Source organism: Helicoverpa armigera, chromosome 29 (assembly GCF_030705265.1).
Source record: "Helicoverpa armigera isolate CAAS_96S chromosome 29, ASM3070526v1, whole genome shotgun sequence".
Lineage (NCBI taxonomy): Eukaryota > Metazoa > Arthropoda > Insecta > Lepidoptera > Noctuidae > Helicoverpa > Helicoverpa armigera.
Window position 1 is genome coordinate 2,200,354 of NC_087148.1, and position 17,783 is coordinate 2,218,136.

The 17,783-nt window shown below is 42.9% G+C and overlaps 1 protein-coding gene across 5 annotated transcripts in view; it reads right to left on the reverse strand.

Moving 5' to 3' along the window:
• Window positions 1-17,783, reverse strand: part of Egg (eggless) — a 43,295-nt gene that overhangs the window by 12,705 nt on the left and 12,807 nt on the right. For all 5 annotated transcript variants that reach the window (XM_064042758.1, XM_064042757.1, XM_064042756.1 and 2 more), the window contains 10 exons: window positions 8,974-9,075; window positions 8,073-8,120; window positions 7,629-7,805; window positions 6,687-6,804; window positions 6,177-6,273; window positions 5,342-5,541; window positions 4,464-4,648; window positions 3,932-4,033; window positions 3,001-3,108; window positions 565-710 (listed from right to left, as the gene is read on the reverse strand). In XM_064042758.1, coding sequence (XP_063898828.1) covers window positions 565-710; window positions 3,001-3,108; window positions 3,932-4,033; window positions 4,464-4,648; window positions 5,342-5,541; window positions 6,177-6,273; window positions 6,687-6,804; window positions 7,629-7,805; window positions 8,073-8,120; window positions 8,974-9,075 — 1,283 coding nt within the window. The remainder of the gene's footprint in view (window positions 1-564; window positions 711-3,000; window positions 3,109-3,931; window positions 4,034-4,463; window positions 4,649-5,341; window positions 5,542-6,176; window positions 6,274-6,686; window positions 6,805-7,628; window positions 7,806-8,072; window positions 8,121-8,973; window positions 9,076-17,783) is intronic.

A 17,783-nucleotide genomic window follows, 5' to 3' on the forward strand; every position in this document is an offset into this window, starting at 1 on the left:
TGTTGGACACCAATGACCGTGTTTCGGAGGGCACGTTAGACTGTAGGTCCCAGTCATTACGGGTAGTCCAAAGCCAGTAAGTGTTCCACCAGTCTAATCAAGGGGTATTGTGTATCGATTGCAGGTTGGGGCTGCGGGTTGTTTGAAAGAGATACCGCGGCGCTGGTACATAGGCGGCCCACGACGGAACACGACGGTTGTTAGTCAGTAAGAGTCTGACACTCCCTCACCGCTGCTGGAGGGGTCATTTGATGATTTTTGACGGGTTGACTGAGCTTCGAATGGCACGTTAAACTGTAGCTCCCAGCTGTCATTGAACATCTTTGACAGTCGTTACGGGTAGCCAGAAGCCAGTAAGTCAGACAGGATAAGTAGTAAAAGGAGGAGGAGGAGGGAGAGGGAAAGGAGCAAAAGGTGGAGGAGGTGCAGACGGAGGAGGAGAAAGAGCGAAAGGAGGAGAAGGAGCAAAATGAGAAGAAGGTGCAGACGGAGGAGGAGAAATAGCGAAAGGAGAAGGAGCAAAAGGAGGAGAAGGAGGGTGACAAGATTAGAAAAATATTTTACCTCTCCCATCCGCTGAGCAGCGGCTTGGCGAGCGGGTTATACGTGCGCAGCTCCTTGAGAGAGAGCACGTCGCTGCGCTTGCACTTCGGACCGCACTTGTGAGGAGTCATCTTGTATGGCTTCACCGCGTTCTTGGGAGTGTAATACTGGGGAAAGAAATTTAAATGTTTAATGTAAAAACCATAAAGAGGTATAGAGGAACACAGAAAGTTTCTTCTTTGTTCTGGAAAATTTGTGATTTATAGCAATGATGATGCTGATCATTTCATCGAGATATAACGAGATTTTGAGCTAAGTTTAAGGTGAGGATAGATTATAAAATAATAGATTATACCGGTGTAAGGCAGTCTAATGCTTAACTATCGACATTATTCATCATTATTAAAATAAAAACACACGTTTTTGAAACTCTTATCGAAATTGTATATTTTTTTAAGTCTCCAGAACGTAGGTTTCGCCATCGACAGATAATCCTGTCAAAGATAGGTCGTCTAGGGCAAAAATATAGTTTTTCTATGTTTGTTATCTATTTTTCCTACTTTACATAGCCAAGCATAATAAGTAGAAGTACATACAAAATCTAGCAATACTATAAGTGAGCAATAACAGTGTGAACTCACCACAACTCTGCTGGTGACAGTGTCGACATGGCGGCTGTACCGTCGACTTCCTAGCCAATAACAGTGTGAACTCACCACAACTCTGCTGGTGACAGTGTGGACATGGCGGCTGTACCGTCGACTTCCTAGCCAATAACAGTGTGAACTCACCACAACTCTGCTGGTGACAGTGTCGACATGGCGGCTGTACCGCGGCCGTCGACTTCCTAGCCAATAACAGTGTGAACTCACCACAACTCTGCTGGTGACAGTGTCGACATGGCGGCTGTACCGCGGCCGTCGACTTCCTAGCCAATAACAGTGTGAACTCACCACAACTCTGCTGGTGACAGTGTCGACATGGCGGCTGTACCGCGGCCGTCGACTTCCTAGCCAATAACAGTGTGAACTCACCACAACTCTGCTGGTGACAGTGTCGACATGGCGGCTGTACCGCGGCCGTCGACTTCCTAGCCAATAACAGTGTGAACTCACCACAACTCTGCTGGTGACAGTGTCGACATGGCGGCTGTACCGCGGCCGTCGACTTCCTAGCCAATAACAGTGTGAACTCACCACAACTCTGCTGGTGACAGTGTCGACATGGCGGCTGTACCGCGGCCGTCGACTTCCTAGCCAATAACAGTGTGAACTCACCACAACTCTGCTGGTGACAGTGTCGACATGGCCCGGTGCCTGAGGCACGGGCGGCGGCTGTACTGCGGCCGTCGACTTCTTAGCCAATAACAGTGTGAACTCACCACAACTCTGCTGGTGACAGTGTCGACATGGCGGCTGTACCGCGGCCGTCGACTTCCTAGCCAATAACAGTGTGAACTCACCACAACTCTGCTGGTGACAGTGTCGACATGGCGGCTGTACCGCGGCCGTCGACTTCCTAGCCAATAACAGTGTGAACTCACCACAACTCTGCTGGTGACAGTGTCGACATGGCGGCTGTACCGCGGCCGTCGACTTCCTAGCCAATAACAGTGTGAACTCACCACAACTCTGCTGGTGACAGTGTCGACATGGCCCGGTGCCTGAGGCACGGGCGGCGGCTGTACTGCGGCCGTCGACTTCTTAGCCAATAACAGTGTGAACTCACCACAACTCTGCTGGTGACAGTGTCGACATGGCGGCTGTACCGCGGCCGTCGACTTCCTAGCCAATAACAGTGTGAACTCACCACAACTCTGCTGGTGACAGTGTCGACATGGCGGCTGTACCGCGGCCGTCGACTTCCTAGCCAATAACAGTGTGAACTCACCACAACTCTGCTGGTGACAGTGTCGACATGGCGGCTGTACCGCGGCCGTCGACTTCCTAGCCAATAACAGTGTGAACTCACCACAACTCTGCTGGTGACAGTGTCGACATGGCGGCTGTACTGCGGCCGTCGACTTCCTAGCCAATAACAGTGTGAACTCACCACAACTCTGCTGGTGACAGTGTCGACATGGCGGCTGTACCGCGGCCGTCGACTTCCTAGCCAATAACAGTGTGAACTCACCACAACTCTGCTGGTGACAGTGTCGACATGGCGGCTGTACCGCGGCCGTCGACTTCCTAGCCAATAACAGTGTGAACTCACCACAACTCTGCTGGTGACAGTGTCGACATGGCGGCTGTACCGCGGCCGTCGACTTCCTAGCCAATAACAGTGTGAACTCACCACAACTCTGCTGGTGACAGTGTCAACATGGCGGCTGTACTGCGGCCGTCGACTTCCTAGCCAATAACAGTGTGAACTCACCACAACTCTGCTGGTGACAGTGTCGACATGGCGGCTGTACTGCGGCCGTCGACTTCCTAGCCAATAACAGTGTGAACTCACCACAACTCTGCTGGTGACAGTGTCGACATGGCCCGGTGCTTGAGGCACGGGCGGCGGCTGTACTGCGGCCGTCGACTTCTTAGCCACGGCGCGTTGACGGCGGATCTCCTGGAAATAATTTAAAATAAATTAAGGAATTTCACGGAAAAAAGCCTGTGATATATGGATACATATTTCCTCATATTATTATTATGAGCTAAAACAAAAAAATATATAAGATCCTATATTGGCTATGTGCGCGACGGTGGCGACGCGTAGCGTTTACAACATTTGCGGAAGCTGCCAAATAATAACAATGTAAACATTATAATTTTCTTTGTAAATATAAATAAAACCAAAAATTAAAATAGTATTGTTGACATAATTTAAGTGCAATTTTTTCAATAGGTATAGTGTGAAATGAATGTAATAATAAAAATCGGGTTTGAAACATCCGCATTTGTTTCCAATTTCTGCCATGTTGTGCGCTGCGGTCGTTATCTGTCTGCCACTACTCGCTTTACACATAGCCAATACCCCTAATGGTATATAGACAGTGGACCAATAATTATAAATTGATTGCACGGGTCGATCGATTATTAGAAGGGGTGTTAGGTTGCCCGGATAACGGGGTTAAGGAGGTTAGATAGGCAGTCGTTCCCTGTAGCACACTGGTACTCAGCTGCATCCAGTTAGACTGGAAGCGACTCCAACATAATGGGCTATTGTGAATTACTGGGGAGTTTGTTGCGCCACTTCTTCTTCCTATCAAAAACATATGTGAAGATCGGTGTACCATGGTGAAGATCAAGCGTTTTTTGGGAGCTATCTTTTGAAACATTGACTTAAAAAAAATGCTGTTTTGCAGGCAAGTTTATTTAATGATTACTTTAGCAATTTAAAATTAAGTTAAAATTAAGTTTGAGTTAAGTTAAGTTTATTTTATTCTTACCTCATTTTGTTGTTGTTGCGCCAACTCCTCCGTCTGTGTTTCCGTTTGTTTGTTCGTGTCCTGTTCGTCTGATCTCGTGTACTCCACGTAGGGCATGTTCAACTGTAACAAATTATATTAGTATTATATATTTTTGGTATATAAACTTACATTTGTGCTGGCGTAATGGGCAAAGAACTAACCTCTCAAGTATGAGCGACGAGCGCGTTAGTTCGATTCCGGGTCAGGTAAGTACTAATGCTACTTTTCTGAGTTTGTGTGTCTTTACTAAGTATATCTTAAATCTTATCATTGACCAAAAACAAGGGCCAATATGGACCGGTAAATGACCAACATTGGTGAACAATCACGACCAAAATTGGCCACCAAAAATAACGATGACCAACATTGCTCAATTACTGTGACTAACATTACTCAATAACAGCGACTAACATTGCTCAATGTCAGTGACCAACATTGCTCATAGCAGTAACTAACATTGCTCAATAACAGTGACTAACATTGCTCGCATAGCTATATGTGTACAACTCACCCTAGGCTGAGCCCTGTTCCTAGGCATGGGCCTGGGCCGATGTCTCTCGGCCGCCCTGAGCTCTAGGTACAGCGGCGCCAGGCGAGTGGACCCGCGGTATATCCACTCTCTGCGTCCATCGCCCACGAATAGCACTTGTGCTAGGGACGCGTCCACTTTTGTTACTCGAGATGACCACCATTTTCCTAGAAAAGTAGATAATTTTCCATGTTAAAAACATATATCTATATATATATAAAATGAAACCCGCTTTCCGTTGTCACGACATAACATGAAAACGGCTTGACCGATTTGGCTGAAAATTAGAGGGGACGTAACTTAGACCCGGGAGAAGGTTTTAGGATTTGTCACCATCCGGCTACGGGACGCGGGTGAAACCGCGGGCGAAAGCTAGTAGTATATAAACACTGGCTTCAAAACAGACTTTTCTAATGTAAAATCATACCCCTCCCGCTGTGGGTTAGCAGCGGTGCGGGAGTGTCAGGCTCTTACTGACTAAAACCTATCATGTTCCTTCTTAAGCCCTTTATGTACCAGGGTCGCGGTAACATGCGCGAACAATCCCACAGCCCAGGCAGTTCAAAACAGACTTTAAGGGTGAAAAATTAAGCTTTAAAAGTCACAGTCAGCCAGGATGCTACTATTTATTTTATCAATAAGTTTTACACCTTGCCAAGAGGTTAATTTATTTTCTTTTTGAACAGACAAATCTCAAGAAATACTCTGGTCCGATTTGAAAAATTATTTCAGTATTAGATAGCCCATTTATCGAAGAAGGCTATAGGCTACTTTTCATCCAAGTTCATGCATACGTTCCCACTGGATACGGGTGAAACAGCAGGCAGAAGCTAGTAGAACCTAAAAATCTTGGCACTCACCGTTCCACTCAGTCTTCAGATGCTGTCCCTCATGGAGCCTCACCATGGGCCTCTCAGGGTACGCCATGAGGTATTCCCGGACGAATTCCCGGGAGAATGGATGCACTTCCTCCCAGACGAGGGGAGAACTCTCACATACTAGGCGAGTGTGCTTGTGTTCTACGTATTGAGCGTAGCCATCGTCGAAGAATACTAGGTATCTGAGAAAAAAGAAAAAAAATCATCATCATTATCTTTAGCACTTTTAACCGACTTCAACTAAAGGAGGAGGTTCTTAATTCATCAGTTTCTTTATTTAATTTAAAAAAAAAGGTTAAACATTTCAATTGAATAAACTTTCGGAGTAAAGCAAAGGCATCAAATATAGTTTTAATAAGTTTATTTTATGATGTTAAATAAAGGGATCATGTAGTATTTTTTATTTATTTTATTCGAACCTTAATTATCAGGCAACAATGGTCTATAGATACATTACAATCATCACTCTATCACACTTCATCACATCACACTAAATTATTTTAAAACAATAAAATGTTGGGAGGTCTCAAAAGATCTAGAGGTGTGGAGGCAAAATGGGGAGGCCTTTGCCCAGCAGTGGGACAGTACGGGCTAAGAAGAAAATAAACTTATATTTATATACAAACATGGCATCATCACACTAATAATACAAAAGGATATGAGTAGTGCGTTAAGAAAGGGCAGATGGCAGCGTGGGTTTTCATGAAAATTAACCGTAATTAAGCATTTATAAAATAAAGGCTACTTTTTATCTATGGCTTGGGAAGTAATTGACTGAGAAAGTGGGTGAAATAGGTGGAAAAATAGTAAATCTTACCTATAACTATTAACAGGGTTGGGTATTTCAGCCACAACGCCTGAATAGAAAGATTCTCTCTTACTGCTGTCCTTAAAAAGCGCTATAAGACGAGTACCTGTAAAATAAAGATAATAAACAATATAGGTACTGGAATGTTTTTAACCTAGTGCGCAAACTTTGGTCGCTTATAGTTAAGTAAGTTTTAAAGATAGGTACGTATACTTTTACTTTGATGTTTTAGTACAAAAAAACTTCTTTTACAACACATTTCATTTAAAAATAAAAAAATAAAATGTTTATTTCCAAAAAAGAATAAGTACAGTTCACAATATAACATTGGCCCCAAACTGGGCAAGCCGGTATCTTGGGTAAGAATATATAATATGTAAGATATATTTTAAAATATATAAAAAAGACATTAGTATATTTACTTTATATTCTTATAATTTCATTATTTTCTTTTTTAATTTTCTTTCTTCCCTTCTTTCCTATTTAGAATGAACACTTTTTAACATGTTTCTGACTTACCGATAGTCATTCTGACGTCAGCGGGCTCCGAATACGCGATGCAGCGAGCTGGCAACACTTTGCCGTTGGCTTGACGCTTGTGATCGAACTTTATCCGACACACTGAGAAAGGAGCACCCTGAAAAATATATATATTATTAATCAAATATCAAATTGACTGTGTTATGGATGGCACGTTTAACTGTAGGTCCCGGCTGTCATTGAACATCCTTGGCAGTCGTTACTGGTAGTCAGCCAGTTAGTCTGACGCCAGTCTAATCAAGGGACATCGGGTTGCCCGCGTAACTGGGTTGAGGAGGTCAGATAGGCAGTCGCTCCTTGTAAAGCACTGGTACTCAGCTGAATCCGGTTAGACTGAAAGCCGACCCCGACATACTTTTGAAAAGGCACAAGAGATGATGATGAATCAATTATCAAATTGCTATCAATTTTTCCCGGTTTATCCCGCGGCTTGTGGGAACTACTGCCCGTACCGGAATAAAATATAGCCTATGTTACTCGGGAAGAGTGTAGCTTTCCAACAGTGAAAGAGTTTGTAAAATCGGTCAGTTGTAATAGTCCATAACATATCTGTACGTTTTACCATAGACACAACATAGCGCACTGTACTTATTTTTAGAAATATATTTTTAGATACCTATGTTGTACAAATAATAATTAATTTTGATGGTCCAATAGTTTTTTAGTAGATTACATAAATTGAAAACAAACAAATAAAGAATCATTTTTTTTTCTCTTTATAATATTAATGTAGATTACTACCACGTTTCATCAAAATTCTTCCAGTATTTTTTGCGGGAAAGAGGAGCAAGGCTGTATATCCAGTACCTGTCTTTTCAGCCAGCTCTGACCCTCAGCGGGGGCCGGGAGATCTCCCCCAGTGGGGGCAGTTCAGATATCAGACATCAGAGCCCTGTGATACTAGCTATGAAAGTAACTTACCGCTGACGGATTCTTGGGCTGTATATCCAGCACCTTGCCCTTCAGCCAGGGTCCGAAGGCGTTCTTCATGGCGTACACCGCCATGCTGACCCTCAGCGGGGGCCGGGAGATCTCCCCCGGTGGGGGCAGTTCTGCTGGGGCTGCTTCCGCTGACAGTTTCACTACGGATATGTCTTTCTGTGAAAGGAGGAGGTAATTTTAGTAGGGTGAATTTAGTTAGTTTAGGGCGACCGAGATGAAGTATTAGAAGGGCAATGTATACTAGACTATCATTCATAGTTCATTAGATTTTATAAAGCCTGATGACAAACAGCAAAGTTTTACTAATTGGGCACAGATTCAAAAAAAAATGTATTTCTAAACAGGAAAAGTTTACATGTTAAAGTCCATTGAATTATTGTCGAAAAGTATTATTTTTAAAATACTTTTAAACTGTGTACTTACATCATCATCCATTTTGACATCGGGTAATGGGATGGCAGCTTTGGGATCCTGAAAAAATGATATCCTATTACTGAGTTCCACCATCATTCCGGGAGAAGTATTTCCCAGACTTCTCCTGATTTTAAGCTACCTCCCCACCCATTTCAGCCGTCTTTGTGTTATGTACAAGTGCAATAAAAAACCCGTCTTTCTGTTACATATACTGGCAATCTTAGTAATCTAATATTCTATACAATACTTTGAAAGTGCATGTATTGTTTGAAATATAATTTATTTTACACTTTGCCTTTGATTTACAGTAAATTAACATGATTCATTTGCGGTCATTTTACAGCTACATCGGTTAACATTGATAAATATAGACCAAGATCTATTAATTTTACACATTACCGGTGTAATAGCAGGTGCTCTATAGTCCTGGGAATTGTATACATTGCCTAGGAATAGAGCTGCCATCTCGAATTTCGCCAAACCCGGACAAACATTAAAAAAACCCGGACATTTGACGTAAATCGCATTTTTTCCCCGAACGAGTACGATTTTTTTAAACAAAATATTGCCTAATTTGTAATCCATTTACTATTAAGATATACTTTAATTCAATGAGGTGCTTCCTTACATGAAAAGTGTCCGGGTTTTCCCCGGACACTTCTTGAAACCTCGTCCGGACGACCCCCGGACGGCCTCCAAAAGAGGACAAATCCGGGGAAACCCGGATGGATGGCAGCCCTACTTAGGAACAGTATGTGTTGGAAAATAATATCAATAACATTTTATACATTGCCTGGAAGACCCATGTATTTTATACATTGCTTAGGTATTGTTTAAATTACCTTAGTTATACAGATTGTCGCTAAGATATACATAAATTAATGATTATGCTTTATGTATCTTATCTTACCTTAGTCGGTTGTGTATCTAAAGGTGTATATCCAAGAGGTATGGCGGGTCTCTTAGCTGGAACCTCGGAACTTGAAGACAGACGACGTTTTGCTTGACGATTCTATAATATTATAAGAAGGAAAAATATGTTTAATATCCTTGATAAATAGTTGTCATTGAACATCCTTGGCAGTCGTTACGGGTAGTCAGAAGCCAGTAAGTCTGACACCAGTCTAACCAAGGGGCAGCGGGTTGCCCGGGTAACTGGGTTGAGGAGGTCAGATAGGCAGTCGCTTCTTGTAAAGCACTGGTACTCAGCTGCATCCGGTTAGACTGGAAGCCGACCCCAACATAGTTGGGAAAAAGGCTCGGAGGATGAGGATGATGATATTAAATATATGGGTCATTCTAAGTTAAGAAGTACTTTCGACGTCAACGACAAAAAAATACGTTTTTTTTCAATGAACTTTACAAATAACCGATTTATCACTTAAAACTAAATGTTTCCTACGTGGTCAGTAAAATGTATTGCAGAAATGTACGTAATTAACTCACAATAAGCTCTAATATAACAAAAATGTCTCTCCCCTGGTCTGTCCCCCAACCGACTTTATTTATAAATCAGTAATTATGAATGTATTAAAATTCAATAATTATTTTAAACTCTTTAATTTTATAGGTAAAGTAAACTTAGTAATAGTATCTTACAAGTAAAAGTGCTTTTATTCCAATTCTTTAAAAAAAATATGAACACCGAAATTTGTCCACCGAGTTTCGTGTCTCGTCCCCAGAGTGCTTAGTGCGAGTTTTCGTGAATTTTTTTACGGACTCACATGAGAGCGCGTATACTAAGATTTGTATGGAACAAAAACAGCTCCACCTAGTGTCAAAAATTGGAACCTGTTTTGGTTCCATACAAACAGTGTTGCCAACAGTTGTAGAAGCTTACTGTAGCATATTTAATATTAGTGAAGTTGAGGGTGTCTCGAAATAAATCAGTCTGTGTCAAGCTATCTTGTTGTTTTACTACATGGTGACAGCGGTGGGTGAAATAAATTAAATAATCGTGTAATTGGTGGTTAAAAGTTGTTAATATTGATTGTATTTGCTGTATAAACATATTAATCATCGAGTACAATGGAACATGCGCGACCACCAGCGGAATTGAGCCTGGAAGGAGGGCCCGCCAACCGGGCCGACGCATGGCGTAAATGGTTACGTCAATTTCAAGTGTTTTTGAAAGCGTCAGGTGTTCATAAGGAGCCGTCGGATGTTCAAGCCAGTTTATTGATAAATTTGATCGGACCGGAGGGATACGACATCTTTACAACGTTTAAATTTGCAGCGGACGAAGACAAAGACAAACTAGAAAAAATTGTTGAACAATTTAATGCCCATTTCGGTACAAAATCTAATACTACCATGGTGAGATTTAAATTCTTCACAAGATGTCAAGAAATTGGTGAGAGCATAGATGAATATGTCACTGCTTTGAAGCTGTTAAGTCAGCGTTGTGAATTTGAACAACTGGAGGATAGCTTATTGCGCGATCGGATTGTGTGTGGGGTCAAGGACACGAGTGTACGCGATAGATTGCTGCGGACAGACGAATTGACTTTAGAGAAGGCGGTAAAAATATGTCAAGCAAATGAAATATCCAACGACGGTGAAAAGCAGATTGAAGGTATTAAAACGGAGGCCTTAAAAAGTGCATCGGTGGACACTATTTGGAAAGGTGGACGGCGAGACGGCCGCCGTAGTGTCAGAGGCGCAAGTTTGAGTGTGGAATCACGGCGTGGGCGCGGAGCTGTCGGCGGCGGCCGGGGCAGCGGCAGCGCGGGCGCCGGCTTGCGTGGCGGCGGCGACGGTGGCGGCGCGTTTGCTGACATGCGCAGCGCTGCAAGCGGGCCAGGCGAGGCGGCCGGGCCCAGCGCGCGCGCCTGTGCGGCCTGCGCTTCGGTACACTGTGATAGCGGTGAACGTTGTGCGGCGCGTAAAGTGAAGTGTTTTAATTGTGGTGGCAAGGGCCATTTCAAGGTAATGTGTCCAGTGCGTAAGTCAAGAAAGGTTTATGAACTGTACGAAGATTACGATGAAGATGATAAGAAAGACTTGTACTACATATCATCATTGGAATATGTGGATACGATTGTGCAAGCAGAAGCCTCGAAGTGGTATGAAACTCTTTATTTATCCTATACAGGCATCGAACATCGTTTCAAATTAGACACAGGTTCGGATCTTAATGTTTTATCAAAAAATGATTATATAAAATTAGGTTTATCTATGTCGAATGTTATTAAAGACCATACTCGTGCAAAATCTTTTTGCGGCAATTTCTTGTCAATTATTGGGTCTTGTATAATCAAATGGATGTATAAGAATGTTACTTATAATTTGAAGTTTATTATATCGGAACAAAACTGTCAGAGCATATTAGGTAAAGATGCCCTTGAACAAATAGGCCTTGTAAAAAGAGTGTTTTCATTGAACTTGGACAATTATAAAAATTTATTTCGGGGTCTAGGGAAATTACCCGGTACTTACACTATTCCTATTGAGAGTAATGCGAGCCCTTGCATATGTCCGGTCAGAAAAATCCCATTGGGTGTGAGAGACCAACTTAAAGAGGAATTGACTCGCATGGAAAGGTTAGGGGTGATACGAAAGGTTCATCATCCTACATCCTGGGTTAATGGTATTGTTATGGCAGGAAAAAAAGATGGTAGCTTTCGAATATGTCTAGATCCGCGGCCACTAAATCGAGTAATACGACGTCAACATTATCCTTTGCCTACATTGACTGAAATAGCGACCAAGTTGAAAGGTGCGCGGTATTTTAGTAAACTAGATGCAAAATCTGGCTTTTGGATGATACAGCTGGATGACAAGAGTGCTGACTTGTGTACATTTGGGACGCCATTCGGCCGGTACCAATATTTACGTTTGCCATACGGCATAAATTCGGCTTCTGAGGTGTTTCATGCTCGAGTTAGGCAGTTGTTAGAAGACCTGGAAGGCGTCGACTCATTCGTTGATGACGTCATCGTCTGGGGTTCTACTAAGGAGGAGCATGATGAGCGCCTTCGAAGCCTTCTGGAGAGCCAATGAGGTAGGTATAAAATTCAATCCAGAAAAGTGTGAGTTCGGTGTGAATGAGGTTACTTATTTGGGCCATAGATTTAGTATTGATGGTATGAAAATAGACCAAACTAAATTAAAGGCGATTACTAATATGCCGAGTCCAACAGATCGTTCATCACTCGAACGCTTCCTCGGTATGGTTAATTATGTTAGTAAATTTATTCCTCATTATTCGGAAAAGGTTGCACCGTTGCGTAATTTGTTGAAAAAAGATAGTGAGTGGTGTTGGGGTGAGTGCGAGGAGGTCGTGGTAAGCGAGTTGAAGCGTGCGTTGTGTGCGGCGCCCGTGCTGGCGCTGTTCGAGCCGCGCGAACCCGCCGTGCTGTCGGTGGACGCGAGCGCGCGCGCTCTCGGCGCGGTGCTGCTGCAGGCCGGCCGACCTGTCGAATTCGCTTCAATGACGCTCACGGACACACAGCAAAGATACGCTCAAATTGAAAAGGAGATGCTGGCAATAGTTTTCGCTTTGGAAAGGTTTCATCAATACATCTTTGGAAAAAATGATGTAATCGTTGAAACCGATCACAAACCTTTGGAGGCTTTGTTCAAAAAGTCACTTGACTCTGTGCCGGCTAGACTTCAGCGAATGATGCTTCGCGTGCAGCGTTATGACTTTCAGGTAAAGTATACGCCGGGAAAATATATGTTTGTTGCCGACACTTTATCTAGGGCCCCGCTTCCTGATTTATTAAATAATAAGGTATCGGAGGAACTCGAAGAACAGACATGTTTCTTAATACAAAACCTAAGATTTAGTGGTGGTCGGCTTGAAACTGTAAGGGTGCATACTGAACGAGATGAGGAATGTCAAACTTTAATTAATTATGTATTGAACGGCTGGCCCATTAACAAGTACAATGTGAAAGAAATAGCTCGCCCGCATTGGAGCTACAGAGAGTGTTTGGAATATGTTGATGGAACGTTGTTAATGAATAACTTGGTATTTATTCCTAAAACACTCAGGTCGGAGATGATAGAACGCGTGCACGAGGGACATCTCGGTATAGACAGGTGCAAGAGGCGTGCGCGTGACGTCATGTTTTGGCCAGGGATGTCACGCGACGTGGAGCGCGCTGTGCGTGCGTGTCGAGTGTGCTCGCTGCATGCACCTGCCGCAGCGCGAGCCGATCATAGCACACCACATACCTGGGTTACCATGGGCAAAGATAGGCTCGGATATTTTGAAGTCAATAAGAAATATTTCTTGATACTAGTCGATTATTTTCAAATTTCGTGGAAGTTTCGCCGTTAACAAGTATTTCTTCAAAGCAGGTGATATTAGCCATGAGGGATCAATTTGCCAGGCATGGCATACCCCAGGAATTGATATCTGACAATGGACCTGCCTATTCCTCTAAGGAGTTTAGAAATTTTGTTGAGAACTGGGGATTTAAGCACTCGACATCGTCACCTAATTATCCGCAGTCAAACGGACGTAGTGAGCGTGCAGTGCGAACAATAAAGGCTTGATATCCAAGTCAGTACATTCGAATGAAGATTTCTATTTAAGCTTGCTTAATTACAGAGCAACGCCACGAGATGGCATAGCGAGCCCTGCCCAATTGCTGATGGGCCGAAGGTTAAATACTCGTCTTCCGTGTCACCATAATAAACTGTTGCCAGAAAGGGACAATACAGCTGATTATAACAACTTGATACGAAATCAAATTAGAAGCAAATCGTGGTACGACTCTCGTGCCCGGCCGCTTCCTGAATTAAAAGTAGGCGACAACGTTGTGGCGCTGGAGGGCCGCGCCGGGAGTATGCGCGAGTGCTGCGGCGCGCGGCCCAGCCTCGCTCGTACTTCGTGCTCGATGGTGCGGGCAGGGTGCTGCGTAGGAATCGTAGGCACCTAGTGAGGGTTAGTTCTCCTGATCCTGAGCCGTCTCCCGCGACATCGTCGCAACAGACGACTTGTGAGGACGATGTCACCCAGGAAGATACTGGATTAAACCATTCTTCTAGCGAGTCGGAATGTTACGATTCCTGTCCTGAACTATATGATAATATATCTCCAAAATCATCAGTTGGCCAAATACAAAATAAGCGAACTGAAAGGGCAGCTGCAAGGGTAGCTAAAGAAAAGTTAAAATTTATGAATTAATTACCTAAACCCCATATTTACCTACTTATTATTATAATATTAATTCATTGAATAATGTCTTGATCAGGTTGATGAGTAGGTATTAATATGTTCATTTTGCATGTTTGCTTATAATTGAAACCAATTTACTTTGTGGAAAGAAAAATATATCTATTATTGTTGTATCGTACTTCTATTATTCTATTAATATTTTAGAATGTGTGTAATTAATTATTATGTAGATATTGTTACACTCTTATTTTGTTTTAAGATGGTTGTAAACAATATGAGGGATATGATAATTATATGTAACGTGTATTACTGATTCCCATTTTGAGTGTAAAAGCGATAAGGTAGGTAATTAGGTATATATGTATAAATAACTTGCAGTATTAAGTTTAAATTAAAATTGTATTGCAACTAAATATAGCTCCTATTCCTTGGGTCACATCATTGTTACTGTACTTACTTATGTTTTTATTTTGTTGCAACTTGTATGGTTACTATTTAAGTATGCTAAGCTCAACCTACATTAAAATGTTATTGTTTAAGGAGGGAGATGTAGCATATTTAATATTAGTGAAGTTGAGGGTGTCTCGAAATAAATCAGTCTGTGTCAAGCTATCTTGTTGTTTTACTACACTTACCACCAGAGTCAACTTTTAAAACCACCAGAAAACCACTAACAAAAATTTATCCCACATTCAAAAACACCAAATTCACCACTAAAAAAATATTGTTTATATTTTATTGTAACCTAAAACAATTTAATCATCCAAAGATGTAACTCGGCAACGATAGAAAATTAAAACAGACAAAGCATTACATCTGTTTAGCAATTCATCCGACCCGATCCGAATCCTTCACAAATTATAATCGGCGTAGTAGTTTCACAAATTGTTTAGTTACGCATTTGACCAATGAATGAGTACTTAATATAATTATATAGTAGTCGTTCACCTTTTTGTTTTGTAGATGCTTTTTTGACATTCCGTGAGACTTCAAATCTCCATAGTAACTCCTTAAAGTTGTACCACAAAACTTACATTTCGCTACTTGACCCGCAGTACTTTCAACATTTCGCCACTAAATAGGGGACTTAAACCACCAGTATTAGTGGAAAATCCACTAAGTTGGCAACACTGCATACAAATCTTAGTATACGCGCTCTCATGTGAGTCCGTAAAAAAATTCACGAAAACTCGCACTAAGCACTCTGGTCTTTTGTTTTCGTTCAAAAATCAGTTTTGATCTCCAAGTCTGTAGAAGTTGTCACCTTGAATGCATAGTGTGTAACGTGAAGTTAGCAGCAAACGGCGCATAAGCAACTGCGCCGCCTTTATTGTCGGCCATTTCGATCATGCTACTCGCTGGGTGCAGAAGAGTTATGTGAATGCAGTCTTTCCTCTGGTAAGTTTTACATTGTAATTTTTTGTTAAAATACTAACATATACTTCAATATTTACTATGAATAGTGTGTACATTGTTATGTTTGTGTGTGAATGACGTGCGCGAAATACTTTTACGGCTATTTTAGATTTCTATCGAAAATGTATCTCCCCTGGCGTATTTCCCCTGGCTCTTTCAATGGCAGGGGAGATACTTAATGTCCAGGGGAGATACATTTTTACGCGTTTCCATTAATACTTCTAGTTTTCTCTAATCCTTTACTTGGCGTTATGCTTATTTTAGCTTTACAATACAATATTACGTTTTATTTACAGAAAAATGGCTTGAAAAGAAGAGGATAGCAGAACGATTACGATATAAAAGAATTAAAAATGACCCGGATAAGTATTTCATCGTTGTACTTGTTTTTTTTGTAGCGTTGGGCTGCAGATTTAAGTGGATCTATTTCTTGCGCTTATTTTTTTATTTTCAGGTTTCTTTCTTTTCTTGCTCGAGTTGACTTTTGCTGCACGATCTCCCGCGAAGCAGCTGGGCTACTAGCCGGACTGCCACCGTCGGATCTGGAGGCAAGAGTCTTCTTGCGCCTGTACGACTAGCGCGAGGAGGCTCAGCGCCGGGGGGAAACTCCGTTGCCGCGGCAAGTTGTCGCGCAACGGGTGGAGCTCCGGCGCGATCTCATGGTGGCCTGGAGACAGCGACTGTCGCAACCCAGTGCAGGGCACGCCACCATAGTGGCGGTAAGTCCCCTCTTTGAGGAGTGGCTCGGGAGGAGTCACGGCGCCCTCACGTACCGCATGACGCAGGTCCTCACCGGACACGGTTGTTTCGAGAGGTACCTGCATCGAATCGGTCGTGAGGAGGCGCCCGGGTGTCACCATTGTGCGGACAGCCCCGAGTACACGGTGGACCACACAGTCCAGGAGTGCCCTGCGTGGGAAGGGCACCGCCGGGTCCTCGTCGAGGCTTTAGGCGGCGGCGGCCTCTCGCGTCCGGCCCTGGTTCAGGCCATGGTCCGGGGCGAGAGGGAATGAGATGCCGCCGCCTTCTTCTGCGAAGCAGTCATGCTCGAAAAGGAGGCGACGGAACGTCAGAGAGTTCGCACCTCTCATCCCGGCCGCCGCGCTGGAGCAGGTAGACACCACGGGCGCCGGGTGTCGCGAGATAACTCCCGGCCTGTCTGTGGGCGGTGAGTTCGGGTGGCTCATCGCTCATGTCTATTTTTAGACAACAGACCCATGTCGGCGGCGAGCGTTGTTCCACGCGCTCCTGAAAGAGATGTCAGCATCCCCAGCGGGGCCCAGTAGGGCCAAGGCCTGCTGGGGCTGCGGGTTGTTCGAAAGAGATACCCCGGCCCTGGCACATAAAAGGCCTACGACGGAACACGACGGTTTTTAGTCAGTAAGAATCTGACACTCCCGCACCGCTGCTAACCCACAGCGGACGATTTTTGACGTAGTTAAAAAAAAAAGTTGACTTTTGCTGTGCTGCCTGCGTTCGCCTGTTTATATTTTGAGGAGGCGGTGGGCCTTCATTATCTGAACATGGTGGTGTTACAAAAGCACGAACTACGAATTTTTGCTTTTTCTCTCCATATTTCAAGTTTATGCTGTTATTCAAAAGATAATTTTTTGTTTTTGTTTTTTAAATAAATAATTCGTAATTAAAATAAATAAAGATGATTCTTAAAATTAACCTTGTTATTTTTTTTATCTCTTCCCTGTTCATGAAGTATCTTCCCCTGTACACCTTGTCTCTCCCCTGTATTGTGTATTTCCCCTGGTCACTTATAAAACGAGAAAAAACCAAAAAATTGACTGGACCCTTTGTATACGTTTTCAACGTAGCCGTTTACATTTAAAAATGTATACTTAAGTAAAAATATATTAAAAAAAACTCGTGCCGCCATTTCATACAACGAATTACCTCTTAACTTAGAATGACCCATATATGATAAATAGTAACAGAAACTTTAAGGTAAATTGAACCTTATAACTTTTAGCGTAAGGTTTAATTTCCTTTCATATGTTTTGTAATGATATCTCTCCAGTGATGTCGGATTGTCGTCCCATCGCGCTATGAGAGTGAAGGAATAGTGAGTGCACCTGTGTCCAAGCAAATCCTCGTGCACTATAATATGTCCTGCGCAACTGACTGATCTCCTTGTATGAGAACAGCCGCCGTGGACGACAATC